Below are 27,382 nucleotides of genomic sequence, written 5' to 3'. Positions count from 1 at the left end.
ATTGATATTGATGGATTTATTGAATTGATTTATTATTGAACGGATTTATTGATTTATCGATTTCTGCTTTATTGAATTGATCGGATTTGCTGTATCGTACGATTTTATTTATTTCATTGATTGGCATTGATACTACTGAGCATTGATATGGACATTGATAGATATAGATACTGTATTGATAGCATGAACATGGACATCGTACTACTGCCTACTGTTTCTGTACCGTATTGATTGTCGTATAGATTCATTGTTCCGTATTGCTTTTCTCGACTGATTTCATTGATTTGACCGTATTGATTTGATTGACGGATATTGATTGATTGAATTGAAATGATTGATTTGCCTGCCGCTGCATTGACTGGTTTTATTGACTATTGATTTTCGGATTGCATCGACTACTGATTTGATTTCCACTGCATAGACTCATTGACCATTGACTGATTCAGTTTGATAGATTGACATGCATATTGATAGCATCGCCGTGCTTTGATTTCAGTTGTAGGCTTTGGTGACCTGCTGGGCTATTTAAGCTCATTATATGTGGTTAACAATTTCAGGTCCGAGCAAGGCAACTGGAATGGAGTTCGATCAGAATGTCAGACGAATCCTTTCACTATGGATGCCTGGGGCATCACACTAGGTATGGCAATTAATTAAAGTTGTTTAAGGATTTGATTGGTTGAAAGGCTTAAAGGAAATATTTAATTAAAGTTTAAGTATTAATGATTTGAAATTAATTTTAAGATTGATTTTAATTCTTGGTTGGATATCACCTTTATTTCTCACCGAGGCCGTGAAGTTCATTTCACCTTCCTTGGGGCTAATTTAATAGCCTCGTAGGCCTGGATTACCCAATGATACCTGATATAATTAAGTGACTTAAGTTAATTAAGGTTTAAAAATTAATAAATTTTAATTAAAGTTGATTGATTACTGGTTTTAGGGTTGATTAAATATTTCTAAAGTTTTAAATTTATTTTTAAGTTTTAAGAATTTTTTGTATTATTTTAATCATTTAATTAAGGGGTTAAAAATTGACTTTTTAATTAAGAGTGTTTTCTAAAAAATTAATATTTTATTAAAATACTAGACCTTAATACAATCAGTTAGACTGTAAGTACGCTAAAATTAGATTTTTTTTTTTTTATTATGAATGTTTAAAGTTTTAAAATGATTTTGACTTAAGTTTGACCGAATGTTGACTTTTTCTAATTTAATGGTTTTCTAAAATTTTAATCATTTTAATAAATATTAGACATTATTTGAGTTGAATGCAATTGAATTTGATTGATTTGATTTTTTCTTGAATTAGTAATAAATTTTCAAAGTTTGTGTATTTATTAGAAATTTTTAAAATTATTTAATTAAGGGGCTTTTTGTGATATTGCTTTAAATGAGATCCCAACTCCTTGAAATTAGTTTCAAAGGTCAGAAATGATCTAAGGAGAGATTCCTAAGTGTTTTGAAATTTTTTGAATTTTTTAATTATTTTTAATTAATTAAATTTTCAATTTTACTTAAAATTGAATTAAGCCTTGGTTTGCTATCAAATAAAAGTGATTTTATTTTTCATTTATTAAAGATTCAATTCTGATTAGTTAGAGATATTATTTATATTTTTTAGATTTAAATTTGATTATTAAAATTTTTAGAATATTTTTAAGGCTTAATTAATGGATTAATTAATTAAGTATTTTAATTATTCCTAAAATCAGAGAAAATATTCTTAGTGGCTGTACATGTCACTATGTTTAAAGTTTTGAGTTAAAAGGATGTATATCCTAATTTCTAGAATTAATCTAAGTTTTCTAGACAAAGATTCTTAATTATTATCCTTAATGACACTAAGTTGTAAGTTTGCAATCAATGTCATTCTAACCCTTGAATACAACATATACATAAACATGCACAAAAAACAATCAACTCCTAAATTTAGGAGAGCCTTAAACTATGTGGTGTGTGTACCCTAAACATGCAAATCAATTTAGAGCTCAATTAATTGAAGGATTAATCAATGAATAATTAGCAAAATAATTATTCATTGATTAATCATCATTCCATATAAATTCTATTTAATCAAGCTCAACCCATGCTTAAGATTTCAAACTCCTCACTCAAAGATCTCAAAATTTAATATATATAATTTTAAAACTAATTTTGATATTTAGAAAATATATTAATTTTGACATTCCTCCATGATTTATATTAGAATGAAGAGAATGCTCAGTAATTTTTTTTTTGGGTTCTAAAAATAATAAGTCTTGTATTAATTGGTCTACTTGGAACAAGGTGTATGGGGTTTTCAATGAGAGTTCTTTAGTTTGCAAGAATATTCTTGACACTATGCATGCTTTCTCGCATAAATTATGGTTTGCTTTTAAAGCTAACAACATCTTATGGGTCGAGTTTATGAATGTTTAATACTGTAAAGATCTTAACCCTTTGGTTTGCCACTATAAATATTCTGATTCATTTGTTTGTAAAGGCTTTGCAACATCAAATGAGATATTGAACAATATATTCAATGGGGCCTTGGGAAAGGTGATGTTTCCTTTCGGCAAGACAATTAGTTGGATATGTTTTCTATTAATAAATTTCTTAATACCCATACTATTATTAATACTAAGGTTCACTCTTTTATTCAGAATGGTGATTGGAATATTAGTAAACTTTTAGAGGTTATCCCGAATGACATGATTGATAAAATTTTGTAAGTCCCTTTACAATTACAATGTAAGGATAAAATTCTTTTTAATTTATCCTCCTTTGATAAATTCAATTTGAAAAAAGTTTAGAATGATATTAGATGATGTTTCTCAAATTTTTGCTTCTCTTTGGCATAATAATATTCTTTTATCTTATTATATCTTGATTTAGAGATGTCTTAAAGGTTGCCTTCATGTGGATAATCTTTTGTGGAGAAAAGATTTTATTTTTGCTTCTAAGTGTCAATGTTGCTTTAATATTGAAAGTATTAGGCATGTATTTATTAATGGTGTGATTGCTCAAAAAGTTTAGTTCTATTTCTTTAATATTGCTTATAAAGGTATTATGAATGCTAATTATGATGTTGCTGACATTCTTAAACATTGATTTACTAACACCAAAGGTCACATTTATAATCTACTCCCTATTCTGATTATGTGGTACCTTTGAAAGGCTAGGAATGATTCTAAGCATAATGAAATCAAGATGGATGCTAACCAAATCATTACCAATGTTAGAAATAATATTCTACATTTTCAGTCTATCGATTTTATTTCGATAAAAAATTTTAAAAATTATCATCAATTAGTTGCTCATTTTGGCATTCCTATTGATGGTGGTTCAGTGGAGAAAATTGAGCATATTATGAGGTGGTTCAAACCTACTTCCCCTTATGCTAAACTCAACTCTAATGGGTCGGTTGGTACTCGTGTTGCTGGTATGGGTGGTATCATTCGTAACCATAATGTTGGGGTTATTGCTACTTTCTCTGGTCCTCTTAATTTTTGTTCTGTCATTACTGTTGAACTTATGGGTTTATCTCATAGTTTGAATATTTGTTAGAGATTGGGCATTGAGCATGTGGTCATTGAGGTTGATACTAAACTTTTAATTCACATCATTCAAAATGAAGCGGCTAAAAATTCTCATGACTTTTACACTATTAGAAAAATAAAAAATTCCCTCCCTAATCTTAATTACTCTATTTCTCATATTTATCATGAGGGAAATAATTGTGCAGATTGGTTGGCCAAATATGGTTGTCACATTGATATTTTTTAGGAATTTAATGTTTTTAATCTTCCTTCTTTGTTAAGAGGTTTGATTAACCTGGACAAATGCGCGATTCCTTATCTTCGTAATGCTTGAGTGCCCTGTTCTGGTTTATCTGCCATTTTCTTGCGAGTCATGTTCCTATTTTGGCTTCACCGTTTGTTTTTTTGCCTTTGTGAGTTTCTCTGGTTGGTTTGCTAGTGGTTGCTATTTCTGGAGGGCTCTAAGGTTTCTTTAATTGATGCTGGCTATCTGGGTTGCAGTTATTTGACTTTTAGGTGGCTTGTATTATTATTTCTGGTTGTTGACTAGCTACTAAATTTATTTAGGAGTCCTTTGGCTCTAACTTCTTTGTGTTACGGAGATAGCTGTTTTATGGAGCTTTTTCTGCTCCAGGAGAATGCGAAGTTTGTTTGGTACGTGAGTTGTCTGGATTCATCTTATTATTTATCTTTTAGCCACTTTTTTAATAGTGAGCCTTGCGGCTTGTCGTTGATTACTATGTCCCTTAATTTAGTAACTGCCTTTGAGCTTCTTCCTGTTTTGGTTGATACCCGCATGGCTATGAGGTTTATTGAGAATATTCATTGCCCTATCTCTGTTAAGTCTGCTGCTAACATCAAGGTTTTGATTGTTTATGTTATGGGTGATACCTTACTGAGAACTTTATTTCTGTATATGCTATATCTTCTTCTTTTATTTTGTGGTACCTTACTGATTCTCACACGAATCGTGACTGCTGTGTTTATTCTCCTGGAAGGGTTTGACACTTTTCTTCTCCTTTTATATGTCAAATGCTTAAATATCTACTCCTCCCATTATTCTTGTCGAATTACTTTTTGTGTTGGAGTGTTGACTTTGTGCAGATCTGGTGGCCAGAAGATTGTGTTGAATGCTATTATTTTGTTTTTCCTTTTTTGGGTGATGTCTACTTGCAGCCCTAGAATGTACTTAGATTTTTTTATAATTCTTAGTATAATGAACCACCGGCTTTTAAAATTTATTTTATTTTCTCTTGTAGCTCTTATGAGCATTAGCGAGCTCGAGATTCCTTCTAAGGACTTTATAACCCCTTTTTGGATATTAACGCGTAGGTCCCATTTGTGGTTTTAACTATATATATATATATATCTTTTCACTTATACATTGTGACAACCAAGCTGCTATCCATATCATCATAAATTTTCTCTTTCACAAACAAACCAAACACATTGGGATTGTTCACGACAAGCTAGCTAGCAGATGAATTCATCAAACTCGTGCTATTACTTCTGTCTAAACATCAGCTAGATGTTCTCCTAACCAAGCCATTAATATTGCCAACTATATTCTAGTTCCTATCCAAGATAGTCAATTCAAGACATCCACATTCTATCTTGTGATAACAAATTTTTTTTTCTCCTCTCCTTTACAAGACTTCTATCTGTATATCTTTCACAATAGTATTAATAGAACATAAATGACTAATTAAACAATATATCTTAAAAAACTCAACTATCATTGGACCATTTCTAATAAAAGACATAAATAAATCTTAATAATGATTAGGCTGCCCATACTCCCAATTTAAAATAAGAATCATAATCATTGAAGAATAAAGCTTTTATTAAACACTTAATCAATCAAAATTAATGCCATAATGGAAGATTCCAATGCTTTTTAACCTATGCGATGAGTTCATTGTATCAACCAAAATAAATTATTAATTCCGTAGACATAAGGAATTGAAATAAAGTAAAAAAGATATTATTAGATAAAAAAGCACATATTTTTTATTAATTTTATATTTTATTGGAATATTTGGTTTTGTAATATTCAAAAAATAATTATTTATAAAACAAACTCTCAAAGAATGAAAAAAAAAAAGCATTAGAAATTTGCAGGAAAAAAAATATTTTAATTTTATTGTATTCTTCAGAATTTTGTTGATATTATTACAATAAAAAAAGTTAGATATTAGTTTTATAAATAAATTAAAATTTACTTTATCGAAAATATTATTTCAATTTTATAATATATATTCTTTTGTTTAATTATGCATTGATTTTACACCAATTTTTTAGAAAATAAAATATTGTGCAATGTTTATTAACAATATAATTCAAAATAGAAAAAAATTATTTATTTTATTTTCTTAATATTTTTATAAGGATAGAAATACATATATTTATTAACTAACAAAATTATGTGAATATGATAATAAATTTAAAAATATTTAATTAATTAAGCTAATCGCCACCCATTACTTCTACATCTAAATTCTCATGCATAAGGATAGTATTATCGATCTCTCGCCTTTGATTTATCTTTAAGATTAGTACACAGCAAAGTATCGCTTCTTATCACCTCGAGAGCACGAATCTCGAAATAGTATAAACGGATTCAGATTAATTCTATAGACAATTCCACGCTCCTACTGCACAGGATCTCAGACCCAATCTCTCTCTCTAGCTCTCCACGACAATCCCGTACCCAACATGCAAACCCTTCCGCACACTCCATCTCTAATCTCACCCCGAATTTCGTCAAGTCCACGTGGAATAGGCGGAAGTGGACTAACCGAAAATTAAGAAAATAAAGGGTATAATTATCAAATTCCATACTATCACACATGACCGTGCTTCTCCCTCAAACTTTGCTCTCCCCGCATGTGTTACAAATTCTTTTCTGACATTATTTTATAAGATATCCATCGAGTGTACTGCTCATTTGCCTTGCATCATAAGCAACCGTTGCTTGGATTCACACACTCTCTCTCTATCACTAGATCTTCATTCTCTCTCTATAACCAGCTCTCTTTCTCTCTCTAAGTTTGCTGAGCAATCCTCTTGCAAAAAAGGATCATCATTTCAGCACACAATCTCAAAACCCATGTGAGCTCTCTTACCATCTTTTCTTTTCTTTTTCTTTTTCTTTTTTTTTTTCTGGCTTTTGTTCGAAATTCATAAGTAGGAGTAAGAACAGAAGAAAACCATTGATATCTCATCATCTCATGCAAGGAAGAAGAGCCAATTCACACTGCACATCACTGTTCCTTATTTCTAGATTTGGAATTTTCCATCATCTTCTTTTGTAAAGGAAGAAAGTCTTTGATCTCTCCTTCTTACTGCACATCACTGCTTGTTTTTTTCTCTCTCTCTCTACAATACCTCTCTATCTCTTCCATTTAATTGTATCACTATGCATTAATACCTTTGTTTATGTTCTTTTGAATTTGTTTATGGTAACGGACTAGTAGCTCACCGTTTTGTGGGCCGTTTCCTTGCTTTAATTCCCTTTTGTATCCAAACATTAAAGAGAATTCTCTTCTCTCTCTCTCTCTCTCTCTCTCTCTCTCTCTCTCTCTCTCTCTCTCTCTCTCTCTACTGCATGTTTCATGATCTAAGGTAGGCTTAAGGTCTTATGTGTTACTGAAGGGGTGTAGTTCTATACCTTTTTCTTTACTTGATGAATTTATAGGTTAAAGTAGGTGGATTTGATTGGAATTTTTAATATCTATTACTCTTTTTAAATATAAGTAGCTTTTGCTTAAGTTATCATAATTCTGCTTTTCTCTTCACATATATTCCTTCTAAATTCAGCAAAGCTCTTCCCTTTCTCTCCCTCTCCCCCTTCCTCCATCCTCTCCTCCTTTGTCTGAACCAGTCCTGGACTCTCCAAGGTTCAATATTTATGTGTTATTATGCATCTTTTATTATTGTTTTCTTCTTATATGGACTGACATCTACGTAATTCAGAATATTTATGAGGAAAAATAGAGACTTTCGTCTATAAGATTCATGATCATCAACCAGAAATGAGTAGAAGCAACATAGAAGAGCATCAGATCATGAGCGGATCAAAGCAGTGCCCAAGCTGTGGCCACAAACTCGATAGAAAGCCAGTAAGAATTAATTTAATTAATTTAAAAAAAAAAAAGCTTTACCAAGAATCCGATGCTTTCTGATGTTAAATTTCTTTTGTAACTTTATTTTCAATTATTTTTTTATTAAATTTTTTTGATAATTTTATGTCAGGATTGGCTTGGGCTACCTGCTGGGGTGAAATTTGATCCTACTGATCAAGAACTCATAGAACACCTCGAAGCTAAGGTTTCCTGTCAATCCAGTATGAGATCTCACCCTCTTATAGATGAATTCATACCCACAATTGAAGGAGAAGATGGAATCTGTTACACTCATCCTGAGAAACTACCAGGTCTTAATTAATCCCCCGGCCCATAGTATTTTATGCTTAGAATTATATTAATAAGATATGCAAGATCTGAAGGTGGCATAAATTCCATTCCTTACAAAAAAGAAGATTCTTAATTCTAGCTCCATGTGAAATATTCATGAAGGTGTGACAAGAGATGGGTTGAGCAAGCACTTCTTCCACCGGCCATCCAAGGCGTACACGACGGGGACGAGGAAGAGAAGGAAGATACAGACGGAAGTCGACGTGCAACGAGGCGAGACTCGGTGGCATAAGACGGGGAAGACGAGACCGGTTACAGCGAACGGGAAGCAGAAGGGATGCAAGAAGATACTGGTTCTATACACAAATTTTGGCAAGCACAGGAAGCCGGAGAAGACAAATTGGGTGATGCATCAGTACCACTTAGGTGAACTTGAGGAGGAGAAAGAAGGGGAGCTTGTGGTTTCAAAAATATTCTATCAGACACAACCAAGGCAGTGTAGTTGGTCATCAGAGAGGAGTGGGGCAGGTGGAAAGGACAGTGGTAATGGTAGCGGGAGTTGCTCATCAACAAAGGAGGTGGTGAGCGAGAAGAGGGAAGAGCTCGGATCTGTAGCTGCAGTTGCTGCTGCAGCTGCTGCTGTTGCAGGAATGGCAGTGTACAGTACTGGTATGGAGCAGTTGCAGCAGACTGATAGTTTCAGCTTTGCCCCTTTCAGGAAGAGTTTTGATGAGGTGAAGTATAGAATTTTTTTTTTTCATTTTTTTGCTGTTTTACTTTCATTAAATAAAAAATACCTGCATGGTTATGTGCATGTAAGGTTCTGGCTTGTTCTAGGTCTTGCATGCATGTTTTTTTTTGGTAAGTTGCTGTATAGAGAGGATTAATGTTACTACAGAAAAATCATCAATTATTAGTGATCTGTTCTGACGGTTAAAATAAATTTTTCGGTGGTTTTGAAAATTTTTGGTGGTAGGCTGGCGTTTCACAAACCGTCAGAATAGATCGCGTAGGAAAGAAATTTCCGCCGATATTATCGCCGGTAAGTAGCGAATATGATAATTTGGACAGAAAAAGTTCTTGGAAAGAATTACTTATCTTCAATTGTTTATATATAGAGATCTGTATTCTTCTACATATAATTCTTATGGTAATAAAGGTAAGCTTGTTGTGCAATAATGAAACAGGCTAAGTTAATTTTGTCCTTCATCAGAAAATGAGATGAGAAGATATAACTCAAAAGCTCATTTCTGAAACAAGGCGATATTATGATTCATGATAGTAGATGACTGTAGCTGTTCAAGGAGAACATTTGGAGGGGATATGTTACTTTTTTATTTGAAATATCCTGATAGAAATGCTGAGCATGAGAGTAAAGCTTTAGCTCGTTCATGTTTTGTATCAAGAAGTTTGCTAGGTAGGTCACATACAAGCTCATCTTGAACTGTTTTGCAGAGCTCTAATGGCGTTTCTATGGTACTTATGATCACTTATCATTTTGTCATATGGATATATTTATGTTCATCAATTTTGAATGCAAAAGGCGCATCCTCCTCGTTGTACAGCTTTTTGCAGGAGTTAGTGGAAGCCTATTCCATTTTTTTAATGAGTGATGCCTCCTCTAGTTCTTATTTTTCAAAAGAAAATGAAGTAATATAGAGAACTATAACAAAAGAACTAAAAAGAAACTGAGCTTGAAACTCTTTTTCTTATTTTTTGGATGAGCAGGTGGGAATTGGAGAAGCAGCTGCAACTCATTCAACAGAAGGATCAATGGGCCGTGAAGAGCGTGAAGAGCGTGAGCATCATCATCATCAACGACACCAATCGGCGGCGGTGGTGGCCGCCGCTGCCTCCGCCTTCGACATAAGCAGGCCTAGTAACCCCATTTCAGCCATACTACATCAGAATACCATGGTTCTAGATGATCCCTACCATGTCTCAAGGATCCTTCTCCAAGATAAGTTTGAGGTATTTTCTTAAGGAGCTCATTAACGTTAAATAAAATTTGTAGGAGACCTCTAGTTAACAAATTAATGTCTTGTTAATATTTGTATATATAATTGTTTAACCATTTGATTGTGATTAATATCCTCATCAGCAACAACAGCAGCAACGACAGCAACAACAACAGAAATTGGCGGAAAGATCAGCTGGTGCTGGTCTAGAAGATTTGATAATGGGCTGCACTTCAACTGATATAAAAGCAGTTAAGTGATTAGTCATTCCCTTGTTACTAGTGCTTGAATTGAATTCTTTGATAAGCATGTTCCACCTGAGAAATTATTCTATGCGGACGCCGAATGCAGATTACCGTCCGGAGACCAACCAGAATGTGCCACGTCAACAGTACCGAGCCGGGTAATTAGCAGGAGGTGACGTGGCACATTCTGGTTAATCTTTGAATGGCGTTCGACGTCTGAACAGAATAATTTCTAGTTCCAAATAGGATCGAAGGAGCCTTACTCGTCTCATGCAAATCAACAAAGACATGCATGTTATACATAATTCTCATACATTTTTCTTCAAGTACATCAAAATGAAATAATAATAATAATAATTAAATATATATCTATATATATGGTTTGAGTAAGAAGAGATGGAGAAAGAGAGGATATTTTGAGGTTTTAAAGAATAGAGTAGGGAACATTAGGTCCCCTATTATAGGGCCAAGATAAAACAGAACTTTCCTTTTTGGAAATCATATGTAGAAAGAGCAAATGCTGGAGCTATATATCACCTTCTGACTAGCTGGTGTGTTGTTTCCTTTCTCACTTGATTCTCAAACACTCACATGGATAAGCAGCAAAGAATATGTTTTTAGAATTTGTTTTCCAAAAGATAAAGGGAAAGATAAAGAGAAAGATAAAGAAAATAAAGGAGCTCTTTGTATTTGAATGTCTACTATTTCATCAAACAAGGATATACAAAATAACATCTCCTCTCTTTCAGCATCTCAGTAGATTTAAAATTGATGTTGGCGCTTCCATGGACAATTTATATATGCGTTCCTCTTAAGAAAGAGGTCAGGATAACCTTTTCATTCTTTTAAGAAGGAAAAAGACCAGTCAAGTAATTACAGTACAGCTAAACAGAAATTCCAAAACTAACTGAGAGAGGAATGCTTAGCCAGTTTTGCTGCATTCTTATCCCATCCCATAGAGGTCTTCCTGTAGCTTAATTTGATTTTATTTGTTACTTTATATTATTGTACAGGTCCCAGTTTAATCATCCAAATAAAAAAGCTCATAAGTATTGATCTCCTTGTCTTTTGCTTTAACTTTTATATTTTTTTCTTGATATTTTCTATTGCTTGTTTCTGCAGGAAACATCAATTTCACAACCACAAGAGACAGAATGGCTAAAGTACTCGTATTGGTCACCTGACAGCCATGATCATCATGGGTAATAACAAAGAAGAAGAAAACCAAGAAACATCACAGTAAACAAGGAAAATATATCATTATAAGTACTTGCTAGGAAACTTCTCATAAAGAGGAATCAATTGGGGGAAAACTGGGAAAAGGGCCACCTCTTCTCTCTCTCTCTCTCTTTCTCTCTCATGGTTTATTGGACAATGAGCTAAAGGCTTCGTCTGCCAAAACTAACTGTATAATAATCCAGGTTGGTTGGAAACGAAGTTCAAAAAGTTGTTAGGAAAAAAAAGAGAAGGAAAGGATTTCATGAGAAAAACTCAAAAAATAAGGAAAAGAAACAAAAGAGGGTAGAGAAAATAAAAAGAAAGGTACTGGCTGGTGTTACTGGCAGGAGAAGTAGAAGGCCTACTCTCTTGGAGCCACTTTTCATCAAAATCAGCGTTCATCATAGTTATATAATCCTGGTATATATTGCTTATTTGTGATGATTCTTGTTATTTTCCTACAAAAATATTTGTTTTCATTTTTCATGTTTAATGTTTTTCTTAACCTATATATACATGTTATATATTAAACACAGAAGAAGAGATAAATCAGGAAGTTTTCTTCGAGAGAGAGCAAACATTTCAATTTTTTGTTGTATTGTATGTGGAGGGCCTTAATCAGAGTTGAAAGAGATGATTTTGATTTGGTCTTTCTATTTCATTTAATTGCTTCAGTTCCTTTGAGCTTCTAACTTAATAGTATCAAAATATGAACTTATATAATGTTGCTTAGAAGTTGTTGATCACTGATCCATTCTTAAACTTCAAAAAATTAATTGTTATATTGTGAAGAAACCATTTACATCAGGCTTCAAGTTGTTGGATAGCACTGAGATTTGTGATATTGAGCTCTTCTGCTTTAAGAATTTAAGTGCATTAGGCTTCCTGTCACTAATTAAGCAGCTAAGGAATAGAGAGAATTAAGCAGCTCAGGGATAGACACTACAGGAAAAACGTCGAAATACTGTGGTTTTTTCCGGCGGTTACTCTATATTAACCGGCGGTTTTTTTCCTTACCGGCGGCTTGAAGGCGGTTTTTTGACCGCCGGGAAAAACCGCGTAGGAAACTTTCACCGGCGGTTTATTATTGCGGCGGTTTGCCGGTGGCTTAGACCGCCGGTTACAGGCGGATTTTGAACCGGCGGTCTTCCGACTGTTAGACCGCCGGTTATTTGACCGACGGCTTACCGGCGGTAAATATACCGACGGTTTGCCGTCGGTTTAGTTGGCGTCGTTTGTTTTTGAAACCGCCGGAGGGCGCCGGTAGACCGCCGGTCTTTTAAGGGCGAACGCCGGCGGTTCAACCCGTCGGTACAACCGACGATATAAACCGCCGGCGAACCGGCGGTTTAATGCCTTTACCGGCGGCTGATTATTGGCCGTAAAGATCTTTTGATATTGTGAAATTTTTTTAATGTGATGTAGAATCTAGTGATAGGACAGGGTAATGTTGCTTCGCAAGTATGTATAGACATAGGCGTTTCACCAATACCCATTAAGGAGAGTGGCTTCTCCATCTTGTTTATTGCAAAATGAGAGAGAGTGTGTGTGTGTAAATTTTAAAGTATAGGACTTGGGAGGTAAATATGGTAGCCCGAATTACTATAAATCTTATTTATATTTTTATTTTTTGCATATTATTATTTTTATGCTACTTACATCATGTATGATGATGATATCTATTTCTGCTTTATAAAGGACTTTCTACTTGAACTTTATTAGTTGCTTACCTTATATCAATAGTTGAAATTGGTCAAATTGGTTTTGATTCTTGATTTATGCTAAGTCTGATATTTCAAAATGCAAACTATGAGGCTTCCTCTTGAAGGTTAGAGGCCTTGTTCATTAGCTTCTCAAAAACTTTTTATGGTGAATCCTTTTAATAAGAAAGGTATTGGTCCCTTAGGTTTTCTTATCTTTTTGATTGAATGTAGCTCTTCGAGCATTAGAGGGCTGAAAATCTCTTTAAGGATTTGTAATTTTACTTTATATCAACGCGTAGGCCTCTTTGTGGGTTTCAACTAAAAAAAAATGTATTGGTCCATGAATATTTTCTTAGGAGTATCTCAATTATATGATGTTCTTACAATTGACGCTCACATCCAAGGACTTTCCAGGTTTTTGCCTTTCACCACTAGATCACCAACTATCACATGATGTTGGGCACTAGCAAATCTCTTCAAGAATAATAATTGTGATCTATTTCATTTAAAGTTTTTATTAAGGAATTAATCTTAATCTTGATAAATTATGATTTCATCTTAAAGTAAAAGTATGATTTCATAAAAAGCTCTTCAATTCAAAATTTTATTTTAATTAAAAATAACTTGTTCCTAACTTGCATTTGATTGCCTCTAAATGTTTCTCAAGAAAACATAATAGATTTAAGATTTTTTTATGGCTCTTCTAGCAATTGTTAGTTAATTTTTTTAAACAAAATTCCATAAATTTTAAAGACGCACAAATTCACTCCCTCCCCTACCCCTATTGGTTAAGCCACACACTACACATCTTAGGTCGATGATGATAGCTTTGAGTTTGGATGTGTGCCATAAATTGAGGAGAAAACTCATTTTTGTATGAGGGAGAGCTAACAAGTAATATTAATGGTAGTGGCAAAGATAGTGATTGGGTCAACTACAATTTTGAGTTTGGATGCATGCCCTAAGTGAGAGGAACTGGCTAAGGCCAATGAGAGGGAGAGCTAACAAGTGAAGTTGATTGTAGTAGATCCAATAAGCATAAGAAGGGGTAAAGGTGTGAGTCTTCAGATATGTGCCTTAGGCTAGGCATGAGAGAGAGAGAGAGAGAGAGAGAGAGAGAGAGAGAGAGAGAGCTGAATTTTAGAGAGAGAGAGTTGAATGAGGCACTTCATATTACATAATTAGGTTATGTTGGATAGTTTATTTAGCTTACCTATAGATATTTATCCATCAATCATAAAGATATTGTTAGCAGATTATCCGCTTAAATTTTAAGATACATGTGGATAATCTATTAGAAATATGTTGTTAATATCATTCTCCCAATTTATGCTAGCCTATGGTACAAGAAGTTGGTTTGTCGGGAATTCCCCATAACATTTCGGTGAATTTTTTACGGGTAACATCATTGGTATATACTTCAACCATATGGTTCATCACTCATTTTCGAACATAAGCTAAAATTTATGCACCAAAAGCTCATTCAATCATATGGAGGCACTATGCAAGACATCTATACTTAAAACCCTATTTAATCATTATAAATACATCAAAGATCTATTAGAGCCATCAATCACGAGAACCACTAAATCAAAACCAAATCATTAGCTTTTGTACCACTGTTAAGTAGTGCAAATCAAAGAGGGACCAAATATATATATGCCAAAAATGCTAATAGTCATAAACATTTTCAAACAAAAAGTATAATATTATAAGTGAGGTTAACAACTTAGTATTTTTAAACCAACACATTTTTTAATTATCTGATGTGTTATTATTATTTTTTTTATCTGATGTGTTATTAAACCAATGCTTCTTGTACTTTGGAATCTTCTTCCTACATTACAAGGAGGTTGCTTCTAATATCCAAACTTCAAATTTTTAAATCCCAAATTAGAACAACTTGAGCATTATAAGGCGTGTTTTTAACTTATGATCCAACGTAACACGACACACTAACATGAAATCAATTCAAAAAAGAAAAGAAAACAAAAGAAAATTGTTTAGCTTAACTCAATTAATATCATACAAGTCAAATTTGAGTTAAAAAAAAATAGACATTAATTCTCAAGCTAGGTTGGGATTCACACGACAACACTGGCCTAGCCTATCATTGAAACTGAATAATCTTAATAAGCTAGTTAAATTTGTAGGCAACATGAACCATAGCTGTTACTCCCATGCACTGGCCCTATTATATCCTATTAACTCGGCTCATCTCCTCTTTGCTTTCATCAATCAATGATTCTTCTTGGCGTCTCTTCTCCAGCCCTCACTAGTCATTGATCCTCTAATTTAGGTCATATCCTCATGGATTTCATCATTCCTTGATATATTAGCCCCCAACTCATCCTCATTTCATCTATTTTACTCAGCACTATTTGTTCACAGTGAAGAAAATCCATTATCCGCTACAACATCGAGCTTCTCAATCTTTTTCTCAAGTTTCCTTTATGATTTTTGCGAAGATGTCACTGGAAATTAGCATGATCCATAAATGGGTTAAATGAGTCATGCTCAAGTTATTTTAGTTTTCCCCAAATTGGGTCCCATATTTTAACCCATATAATAAGCAAATAGACTTAGCTAGACAAACTCAAATCCTACCTACTAACACCAAACCTTACCTCTCATTCATGGCCCACTCTCTCCTACTTATATCATAGAATAATAAAATAATGACCTATAAAACTTTTTAGTACTCATGTGAATCCTAATATTGGACCATTTTTTAATGAATATTAGTGAAGTTTTTGTCTTTTCAGCTTAGGTCATCAATTATTCCCTTCAACAAAAAGAAAATTAAATAATTGATAAAGCTGTACATCTCCCCTATTAAAATCTTCAGATAACTCTCTCACAATTAGAATCCAATGCTGTTTTCTAACCATGATTAACAATGCAAGAAACAAACTGATCAAGCAACTTTGTCATGTAGTGATTAATCTTCCTAACTAAAGTTTGGTTTAAAAAATATAAAAAATATTATGAGGTTGATTTTAATTAATTGGTCCTTGTAAACATAATCAGTTTTTATTTGCTCTAATGATCACATTTATTTAAAGCTCGATAATAGTACTACTCAACTCGACTCAACTCGTTTACACCTCTGCTCTTGGCTCAAAAATAATGTTAATCTATTAAGTTGGGTTGGATAGCTCCAAATAGTTAATGGTCGTGCGTAATAAATGAGAATGTTATGGAGACATATTCACTTATCTTTTTTGACATTTTTTTTTTTAATTTCTCTCCACATGTCTTATTACTCGATAAATAACATTTTAACTTATATGAACTAATTTTCATAGCTAGTTGCAATAAAAGAGAGGGGAGAGGGGAGAGGAGAGAGAGCACTACACACATGCACTAATGAGTCTCTCTCTCTCTCTCTCATTTTTAATTTTTTCTGATGACTATTATGAATGAGACAATGTATTACACTAATAATAGAGTAAATAAAGTTTATATCAATAAAATATAAATTTAATATAAAATGATCTCTCCTTTTTTTTCTTTTTTTTTTTTATGAATGGGGTATCCACCCGCTGCCACCCCAAAGAGGCGTTTGGCGGCTTGAGTACTAATCATCGGCTAACCTAGAAGTGGCACCCACCACCTCCTAGCCCGCACTTCATGGGCCCCAATTAAGAGGCGTTGCCGCTCGAGGGGAATCAAATGCGGGTTGGGGGTTACCGAACCGCACTCACCCACCAACCAAGCTAAGCTTCACTGGGGATATAAAATTAAATGATCTTTAATTAGGGGTGTAATAGAGTCAAGCTGACTTGTGAGCAGGTTTAGGCTCGACTCATTAAAGGGCTTATGAGTTGAGCTCTATGAGCTACTGTGTCAAGCATGAGCCAACTATTACTCGACTCGGCAACATGTTTCAAAACTGGTAATATAAATATTCTTATGATATATTAAAATTTGATGATTTCAGTGCAATGTTGATAAAATTTATATTTTTTTCAAGTGAAATTTTTTTAATCTCTTTTCTAATATCTATATCTCTTTATCATTTTATTACAACAATTTTTTGAATTAGAATATTCTTCTCTTTTAATAATAAATAATACTTGGCTATACACTCTTAGCCTCTTTTGGGAGAAACGCAAGGATAGGTCTACATATTAGTATTCAAAATTTGTTACAAGCCCCGAAAGGGATCGATAACCTGCTAATGCTCAAAGAGCTACAATAAAAAAGAAAAAAATTCTAAACGTAGAAAATCCCTATCTAATTACAATCCAAAAATTAAAAAAAGAAAAAAAATCTAAGGAAGGTAGGCAAGGAGCCAAACCCAAAAATAAGCTGACCAAAGCTGAGATATTCAATAACAACAAATTGACAGCATGTTGAGGAATATGAAAGTGCGAAAGTGCATAGCTAGAAGGAATAGGAGCCATAATGGATCAAAACAATCAAAGAATGCCTGTGATCGAAGCCCAGAAAAACCTGAAAAATAAATGAGAAAAAAAAACCCCAGAAACCGTCAGCTTCAAAAACATAAAAGAGTAACTAATTAAACAACATAAATCACAGCAGACACATAGAGAAGAGGCAAACACAAAAGGATAGAAAGGAAACATCCAACAAAAAAGAAGGCCCCAACAATAGAATAGCAACAAGGAGACAACAACAAACTTAGAGAATTACATTAATCAAATAATGAGGAGGCCAGATAAACCATAGCAAGCATAAATGAAACCAACTTAAAATACTTGGGCTAAAAAATTCAAGGCAGAACAGACAAAGACAAGTGACAAAACCTAAAACAAAAGTCCTCCACTAGCACCGATTCAAAATGCCACCCAGACATATATATAGCCCCAACTCCGAACAACAACAAGAATACAACAACAAATTTGGGAATACATGAAACCCAATAACCAAATAACCATAATGAATGAAGAGAACAATATAGCAAAATTGAGCAACAAAACATATATGTGATGTGTGTACACACTATTAGTCCTTACTATATGTGATGTGCAACAAAAAAACTCATACAAGAAAACATGAGCTTTAAATCAATTTTTCATGTCTCCAGGCAAAAGCATACATATTTGGTTCAAAAACTTCAAAAAATGACTATAAGATCATTCAAAATCTATTGCTAATAAATTTAAAGTTGAAAATGCGCAATTCACCTAGAAAGCACAACGATATCAAGAAGCAAAATTAAAAATTTTCATGATGCCATTTTAAGAAGCATCCTAGAAACTTACTTGCTTATAGTTGAAATGAATTTTTCAACGAGATAAATTTGACAAAGTCAATAATGAGTTTAAAAATATAGCATAATCAAAAGCTATATACTCACACCATTCAATGAAGTGTCTTGGCAACCCCTTCTAGAAATTTATAGAAAACCACACTCCTATACGCTTAGTGTTGATTTTTTATAGAGGTTTTGTTTGAATTTAGAAGAGTCATATAATATGGGAAATTGACCGCCGGAAAGCCGCCGGAAAATTGACCGCCGGAAAGCCGCCGGAAAATTGACCGCCGGAAAGCCGCCGGAAAATTCCGCCGGTAATAAGTGATTTTCCTGTAGTGCTTTTTGTCCTAAAAATCCAAACCCTCAACCCATTCTTCCTCCTAAACCCCCCAAAACCAGAGGAAGAAGCTCATCCATGCTTAGATCCTCTCGATCGCTCATATCCACTTCCAAAAAACCTTCTCCTACCTCCAGAAACATAGCCTCTACCCACCCTTCCTCCTCTGTTCTGAACTCTTCCAATCCTCAGCCGGACCCTGTTAACCTACAGGAGGTTCCTGCGTCTAGGCCTCCTTCCTCCTCTGTTTTGAACTCTTCCAATCCTCAGTCGGGTCCTGTTAACCTACAGGAGGTTCCTGCGTCTGGGCCTCATCTCCCTCCTATTAAACCCTCTCTTTTACCAAACCTTAATTCCTCCATAGAAGAAACCTCTTCTTCTGAGCAACCTACCTCTCTATGCACCTTACAAGCTCCTAAAATTCCTTTAATTAACAAGTTTTCCTCCTTGCAAACTGAAGAATCTAATTCCCCTAATTCTCTGGATATCCATTCGGATAATGAGACATCTTCCTTCACTAAATTGGCCGATGATCCACCTGATTTAAGCAATTTGAATAAAGCCCCTTCCTCCCCCAAAGTTGACAAAGGAAAATCTCCAAACAAAGCTAAACCTCCAAAGGGTAAATCGGCCAAGAAGGCCAAAGCCACAAAGTCCTAATGTCCTTGCCATCTTCTGCTAGTTGGAATGTTAGGGTTTTTAACAACCCTGATAAAGTGTGATTCTGTAAGTCTTTGATTAATACTCATGAGCTCAAGCTTTTTTGTATCTTGGAAGCTAAAATCTCTCTTATCTCTGAAGTAGACCCTTGGTTTTTAAATTCTCACTTGCTTTTGAGAATGAAGGTAACTGTAATAATTTTTTGGATTCTACCCCTGGTAGAATTTGGTTAAAATGGGACTCCTCTGTCTTTTCCTTCAACCAATTACTTACCTCTCCTCAAATTATTCATGTCATTCTCTCTTTGGGATCCTTTCCCCCCATTTACCTATCAGTTGTTTATGCTTCTAACAGCTTGGATGAGCGTAGAAACTTATGGAATCAATTGGTTGACTTAATCCCTCTTCGGGATCCACCTTGGGTTATTCTTGGTGACTTTAATTGCTGTAGATTTGAAACTGAAAAAGATGGTGGCTCCTATTAATTGATGGTAGAGTGGGGGAGCTGAACAATATGGTTTTTAATTCTAGTGTTCAAGACCTTTCTTCGATTGACCTTTTTTATACATTGTTTAACCAAAGGGTTGAAAACCCTATTCACATCAAACTTGATAGAATTCTAGTTAACTTTGCTTTATTGGATTGCTGACCTTCTACTTATTACAAAATTGATACTCCTCTAGCCTCTGACCATTCTCCCTTAATCTTCAAAACTTCCCATGCCAAACCTATATATGCTAGGTTTATATTCAAAAATTATTGGATCAATATGAAAGGCTTTTGGGATGATGTTTTTTTAGCTTTTTCTATTAGGACTGACAGAACTTCGATTGCTTCATTCTATCATAGTTTGAACTGTCTTAAAAGGATCTTGAAAAACAAAAATTGGGCTTCATCTTGCTTCTCTCTAGTTCTATTCTGGAACTTAAAAACAAATAACTTAATTGCCTTTTAGAGATCCAAGCTCAACCTTTATGTGAGGAGCTCAACCATGACTTGAAGTGTATTAATGAAAATCTTGCTTCTTTGCAATCTTCTTGGTCCCCCTGGATATCTCAAAGAGCTAAAGCTTTATGGATTACTCATGGTGAAGATGATCTTGGATTCCTTTATGCCAAACTTAGAAGTCAGAATAATAAGAATTGCATTAAGAATATCTCTACCAATGAGGGACATTTTACTTCTTTTTCTGATATTTTAAAGGCTACTGGCAATTACTTTAAAGAACTCTATAATCCTCCTCGAGCTACTCTTGAATTGCCTCTACAAATTCCTTATAGTAAGATGGTTCCTCCTCATCTTCACAGTATGTTGGTAGCTCCTATTTCTTATGATGAAGTTAAAAATGCGGTTTTTGATGGTAAAGAAACTTCTGGTCCTGTTCCAAATGGTTTTTCCTGTGCTTTTTATAGGAAAACTTGACATATTATTGGGACACAAGTGTTTAATACTATTAAAAATTATTTCTCTTCTGGTTCTCTTCCAAAAGGGGTTAAGGACACTGCAATTACATTGATTCCTAAATGCTCTCATGCTTCTAACATCAATGAGGTATATTTCTCTTTGCAATATTTTTTTATAAAATTGTGGCCAAAATTATTGCAAACCGGCTTAAAATTGTTTTTCCTCTTATTATTCATGAAAGCCAATCGGATTTTATCTCTAATAGATGCTCTATAGATAATATTATTCTGGCCTCTGAGATCCTTAGAGAATTAAAGGGTTCTCATAAAAGTTTTTGTACGAAGCTTGATATTAAAAAGGCTTTTGATTTTATTTCGAGAGAATTTCTGATTGCTAGACTACTTCAGAAGGGTTTTCCTAAAGTTTTTGTATCTTGGATTAAAGGTTGCATTTTTTATGTGCATTTCTCTGTTTGTTTGAATGGCTCTCTTGAGGGGTTTTTCAATTCCTCGTCTGGCCTCAGGCAAGGATACCCCCTCTTTCCCTTGTTATTTTGTATTGTTATGGATGGACTATTTAATATTCTCCACAGCACTTCTAATGCTATTTATTTCAAGGGTATTAATTATAAAGAGAACTACATTAACCACCTGATGTATGCTGATGATCTCCTCATTTTTGGAGTGGCTTCTCGAGACAATGTTATTGGTTTGAATAGGTGTTTACATCACTTTGGTTCTATCTCTGGTCTTCAAGTCATTACTTCCAAAACTATTATTTTCTCCAACAATGTTCACGACATGCAAATTATCTGTGATGAACTTGGGATTCACCAAGTTCACAATTCCCTCATCTACTTGGGAATTCTGACCTCTTAAAAAAGTCTCAATTTTTCTCACTTCCAACCACTATCGAGCAGGATTTCTACTCTACTTGCTGGTTGGAAAACCAAGTTTCTTTCTTTTGCAGGTAGGGACTAGTTTCTTAAATTCACTATTTATAATAATATCGCTTATTGGATTAGGGGATCAATCATACCGAAAGCTTGTTGTGCTATTATCAATAAACTTTGCTCGAGATTTCTTTTTCATAGCAATTTAAATGAGAGGAAATTGCACCTAATTGTCTGGTCTAAGGTTACTCTTCCTAAATGTTTTGGAGGCCTCGGCATTCCTTCTGTTGATGCTCTCTATCATGGGGTCAATTGCTCTATCATTGGCAGATTTTATAAATCCCAAAACCTGTTAATCAATTAGTATAAAGCTAAATTTGTTTCACCTTGGAAGCCCCCACCTCCCCATGCCTCCATGTTTTGGAAAAGGATTCATGCTACTACCATTAAAATTAAAGACAACATCTCCTTCTCTGTTTCTCCATATAATAATTATTTTATGATTTGGGACCCGTGGCTTCATGGTAATTTGATCTCTGATCTCTGCAACACGCTGATTTTTGCTTATAAAATGGTGAAAGATTTTATTCACAATGGTAAATGGCAACTTCCTAGTAATATCCCTTATGCTCTTTCAGCTGCCATCTCTAACCTAGAAATCAAGGAGAATTCTGAGCTTCTTTGGAAGGGCTCTTCTAAACTAGATTTTAGAGAATTTATTACTCAATTTTACTCTCATTTGTCGAAGGTTGACTGGTTTAATTTCATTTGGCATAAAAGATATACCATTAGATATGCTTGTTTTACTTGGATGGCTATGATTGGGAAACTCAAAACTGCGGATAATTTATTACATAAGGGGATTCATGTTCCTTATGAATGCTCCTTTTGCCTTAATAATCCTGAAAATCACAACCATTTATTCTTTGCTTGTGACTTCTCTTTCAATATCATTCAGACTATGCTGTCGGATCTTAATTGTTTTTTTACTGAGGCCTATTCTCTCTCAGATTTATGATTTCATTGAGCTTTCTGAGCTTTTACAGCAGGTTGGAAAAGGATTTTTATTATTTATCTATTAGTTGCATTATTTATCATATTTGGAGGGAGAGAAACAGCCGTCATTTCTCTAACTTGAGGACTAATTCGGTTAGAATTATCTGCACTATCTTCTCTGCTATTCTCTTCAAGCTTTCTAAGTGGAAACGTAAAGAATTATTACTGCAAAGGTTTACTAGTATCTAATTCTCTTGGGATTACTATCACTCTTATTATGGGGAATTTTGATTTTATGATTGTTTTAATCATTATGGAAGGACTTCCTGGTTCTGTTGGGAGTGGCAGAACACTTTTTATTCTTCAGTTTTTGAATTTTGGTTCCATTTTACTCATTGTTGAGATGGTTAACTTCAAGACTGTGGTGGCTTTTCTCTCACATTCCTGTCCGGACTATTTTTAGGGGAGCTATGTTTTCATATTTATGTTAAGCTTGCAATGTCAATTTTTGACTTGTTGGCAGTTACATGTGGTGGCTTTTTGACAATCCAACGATGATGAGCAAGGCCGAATCCATCCATTCTAGCCATGGATGGCCTGTGTGGCAACCTGCCTATTATTCTGAATGGATTTGTTATTGTTGCCTTGCTATTTGGAGATTCTTTGATTGCCATTTTATCTACTCTGTTGTGTCCCGTTTCTCTCTGGCAACCTGAGTTTTCTCAGCGGTCTCGTGGGAAATATACTGATTATTTTTTATGTCTGGATTCTGACCTTTTTTCTCTGAGTCTTTTAGATTGTGTTTTCCCCTTGCTGCCGTTTTTTCTGGCACTTGGGTGTTTTTCTATTAGACGCTATCTTTTGCTTTTCTTTCTTATAGGCTTACTTGTAATTGATTTTTGTTTTTAATATATGGGCTTCTGCTCCTGGTTTACCAAAAAAAACTAAAGTTATTGCATTAAAAAATGAGCCATCATTACTACCCATTGTCATAGAAATTAAAAAAACAAAGAATATATATACATTGGGAGAAGATAAAGCAAAAAATGCAATGTATGGTAGAGATGAATAAAGTTGTCAAGTAGGGGCAAAAAGGTTTTTTAGGGGGGCAAAATTGATTTTTTAGGAGGGGCAAAAAGGATTTTTTACTCTCCTATAAGTTTTTTTTTTTTTTTTTTTTGAGAGAGAGAGAGAGGGGGGGGAGCATGAGCCAACTATTACTCGACTCGACAACATGTTTTAAAACTACTAATATAAATATTCTTATAATATATTAAAATTTGATGATTTCAGTGCAATTTGATAAATTATATATTTTTTTCAAATGATTTTTTTAATCTCTTTCCTAATAATCTATATATCTTTATCATTTATTACAACAATTTTTTGAATTAGAATATTCTTCTCTTTAATAATAAATGAGACTTGATTATCACTCTTAGCCTTTCTTTTGGAGAAACACAACATAGTCTATGCATTAGTATTCAAAATTTGTTACAAGCCCTGAAAGGGATCGACAACCTGCTAATGCTCAAAGAGCTATAATAAAAAAGAAAAAAAAAATCAAAAAAGTAAAATATCCCTATCTAATTAACAATCCAAAATATTAAAAAAAAAAAAAATCTAAGGTAGGCAAGAGCAAACCCAAAATAAGCTGACCAAAGCTGAGATATTCAATAACAAACAAATCGACAGCAGGTGAGGAATATGAAAGTGCGAAAGGGCATTAGCCAGAAGGACCATGAGCCTAATGGATCAAAACAACCAAAAATCCTGTGATCAAGCCCAGAAGAACCTAAAAATAAATGAGAAAAAAAAAACCCCAAAAACTGTCAGCTTCAAAAACATAAAAGTGCAACTAATTAAACAGCATAAATTAGGGGTGTCAATATTTGACACGACACAAAAACTCGACCCGGACCCGCCAGGTTGAAACCCGACCGATTTCAAAACGGGTCAGGTTCGGGTTCCAGAAATCGACCCGTTCAAAAACGGGGTCGGGTTCGGGTTGACCGGCGGTTGCCGGGTCAACCCGCCACCCGTTTAATTCAAAAAAAATGAATTTTTGCATTTCCCGCGCCTGCCCGAGCTGCTGCCCGCGCGTGCCCGCGCAGCCCTCGTCTGCCCGCGCTGCCCAGCTCGTGCCGCGCGCCCGCCGTCGCCCAGCCGCGCGCCCTCCACGCGCCACCGCGCTGCAACCCGCTCTCGTCCGCTGCGTCGGCCGTCCCCCACCGTCCGCCAGCAGCGGGTTCGACCCGAACCGGGTCGGGTCGGGTCAACCCGGCAACCCGCCGGGTCGGGTCCGGGTTCGGATTTCTGACCCGTTTGCCTTCCCGGGTCGGGTTAGGGTCGACCCGTTTGAACCCGGGTCAGTTTCGGGTTCGACCCGAACCCGACCCGTGACCCGAAATTGACACCCGGCCCCTAGCATAAATCACAGCATACCCATAAAGAAGAGGCAAACTTAAAATGATAGAAAGGAAACCAACAAAAAAGAAGGCCCCAATAACAATAGAGTAGCAACAAGGAGACAACAACAAACTCAAAGAATTACAGGAATCAAATAATGAAAAGGCCAGATCAACCATAGCAGGCATAAATGAAACCAACTTAAAATACTTGGGCTGAAAAATTCAAGGCAGAACAGACAAAGAAAAGTGGTAGAACCTACAAAAGGCCCCCACAAGCACCGATTCAAAATGCCACCCAGACATATATATAGCCCCAACTCAGAACAACAACAAGAATACAACAACAGACTTGGGAATACATGAAACCCAATAACCAAAAAACCAAATAATGAATGAAGAGAACAATATAGTAAAATTGAGCAACAAAACATATATGTGATGTGTGTACACACTATTAGTCCTTACTATATTTGATGTGCAACAAAAAAAAAAACTCATACAATAAAACATGAGCTTTAAATCAATTGTTCATGTCTCCAGGCAAAAGCATGCATATTTGGTTCAAAAACTTCCAAAATTGACTATAAGATCATTCAAAATCTATTGCTAATAAATTTAAAGTTGAAAATGTGCAATTCACCTAGAAAGCACAACGATATCAAGAAGCAAAATTAAAAATTTTCATGATGCCATTTTATGAAGCATCCTAGAAACTTACTTTCTTATAGTTGAAATGAATTTTTCAACGAGATAAATTTTACAAAGTCAATAATGAGTTAAAAATATAGCATAATCAAAAACTATATACTCACACCATTCAATGAAGTGTCTTGGCAACCCCTTCAAGAAATTTATAGAAAACCACACTCCTATACGCTTAGTGTTGATTTTTTTATAGAGGTTTTGTTTGAATTTAGAAAATTCTAGAGCTCTAAATTTTATTTAGAATCTCAACCAAGCACTTTTGGGATTTTTACTTTATTGTGTTATATAATATTTATGATGGTAGAGAGAGAAACTAATGTTTTATCTTCATATTGAGATCCAATACACATACAAATGAAGGAGTTGCAAAGAATAGAAAAGTTTTACGAGGAAACTCAAAAAAGAAAAAAAAAAAATTGTTGGTCCAATTAAAAACACTAGAGGTTGTAATTTGTTATAAATGATGTCCTTCCCTATAGTTAGGAAATGTGTTTATATGATATAGTAAACATATAATGTATATAATATATTATGTGATGGAAGTTAGAAGAGTCATATAATATGGGAGCTATCTCTTAAAGAGATTATTTTCTTATTTATTTTGTTGTACTCCATTGAGAAGGCAAGATAAGAAACTAAGAGGTCTAGCATAAATTCTGATATAAATATTGGGAACCATAGTTGATATCAACAATGAGCATCAATTTTATGGGTGATGGCATGCATTGACAGAGTTAGAAGGCATTGATGTAGCCATGCAATAGGTAAATAAGCCATAATTGAGAAATAATGGTGGTTATTAAAGGATCATAGTAAAAAATTAATGTTCATAGCAATATAGTTAGAAAAAAAATAATTGTTGGAGGATTATAGATGACCATAATCATATGATTGTGGGTTGAGGACCATAGCTGATAAAATATGAACAACCAAAAGAATCAAGATTATCCTACTCAATTGGCTCAATAATATTTTTATGAACCCAGAAAAAATAAGGAGTAAACACCCCTCAATTCACATATCAATGTTCTTAAGTCATTTGAGGTGAAGAGACTATTAAGTGGCCATGTATCCTAAAATCAAACTCTAGTAATTGAGATCAATATAAAGATTTCTATCGAAGTCACGTACAAACCATTAAGTCTTATAAATTAGTTAAGGAGGAAATTGAGGAATTGGTTTGGTAGGATTACCAAAGCCACTTCTTCTAAGACTAGCTTAATTGCCCATGTTGGTGTCGGTGTATACTTCTTGTAAATGAGGATTTCTTGTTGATGTCGGTGTATGATCGAAGGAGATGGAAGGCTGAAAAATCCCTTTTACAATAGCTATGAGAGGGAGAAAATCATTTGATATCTGTGAGAGAGAGACCAGAGTGGTTAGGTTATTGTTGTTTGAGAGAAAAGAACAAAGAGAAAGAATAAGGGAGACATTTGACAACTACTGCACAAGAGGGGAAGCAAATTTGACACCTTAGGCTTTCTATTTGTGTTAAAAGACAAGAGCGAGGCAACCAAGGTGGGAAAATTAAAAGGAGTGAGAAAAATTACCAAACTTTCGGGATTGGAAGGAGATTTAATTAGGTTAAGGGTGGCTGCTCGGCCCACTCGTGCATAAAAAAATCAAGCGGTGCGGTTCTGCGATCGAAATGAAGGGGGTCGGCCTGGACTTTTGTTCTTAAGAAAGACTTAGAC

The 27,382-nt window shown here is 34.5% G+C and overlaps 1 protein-coding gene across 2 annotated transcripts; it reads left to right on the top strand.

Moving 5' to 3' along the window:
* The first annotated feature begins 6,451 nt into the window (after positions 1-6,451).
* On the top strand, positions 6,452-12,018 carry LOC110092252 (NAC domain-containing protein 75). 2 transcript variants are annotated; one of them, XM_020816724.2, is made up of 7 exons: positions 6,452-6,632; positions 7,497-7,642; positions 7,776-7,956; positions 8,099-8,670; positions 9,665-9,907; positions 10,038-10,145; positions 11,262-12,018. In XM_020816724.2, exons 2-7 carry the CDS (start codon positions 7,556-7,558, stop codon positions 11,343-11,345), a joined length of 1,275 nt encoding a protein of 424 aa, XP_020672383.1. In that variant the 5' UTR covers positions 6,452-6,632; positions 7,497-7,555; the 3' UTR covers positions 11,346-12,018. The 2 variants fall into 2 exon arrangements, with proteins under 2 accessions (XP_020672383.1, XP_020672393.1); XM_020816734.2 differs by lacking the exon at positions 6,452-6,632 and adding an exon at positions 6,661-7,420.
* Positions 12,019-27,382: the final 15,364 nt, after the last annotated feature.

This window comes from Dendrobium catenatum, unplaced genomic scaffold, assembly GCF_001605985.2.
Source record: "Dendrobium catenatum unplaced genomic scaffold, ASM160598v2 fragScaff_scaffold_1400, whole genome shotgun sequence".
NCBI lineage: Eukaryota > Viridiplantae > Streptophyta > Magnoliopsida > Asparagales > Orchidaceae > Dendrobium > Dendrobium catenatum.
Note: the sequence above shows the minus strand (reverse complement) of the source record. Positions and strands in the feature narration are given on the sequence as shown.

Coding starts and splice junctions, on each gene's coding strand:
- LOC110092252 (XM_020816724.2), top strand. CDS start 7,556: ATGAGTAGAAGCAACATAGAAGAGCATCAGATCATGAGCGGATCAAAG. Junction 7,643..7,775: donor ACAAACTCGATAGAAAGCCA/GTAAGAATTAAT, acceptor ATTTTATGTCAG/GATTGGCTTGGGCTACCTGC. Junction 9,908..10,037: donor TTCTCCAAGATAAGTTTGAG/GTATTTTCTTAA, acceptor TATCCTCATCAG/CAACAACAGCAGCAACGACA.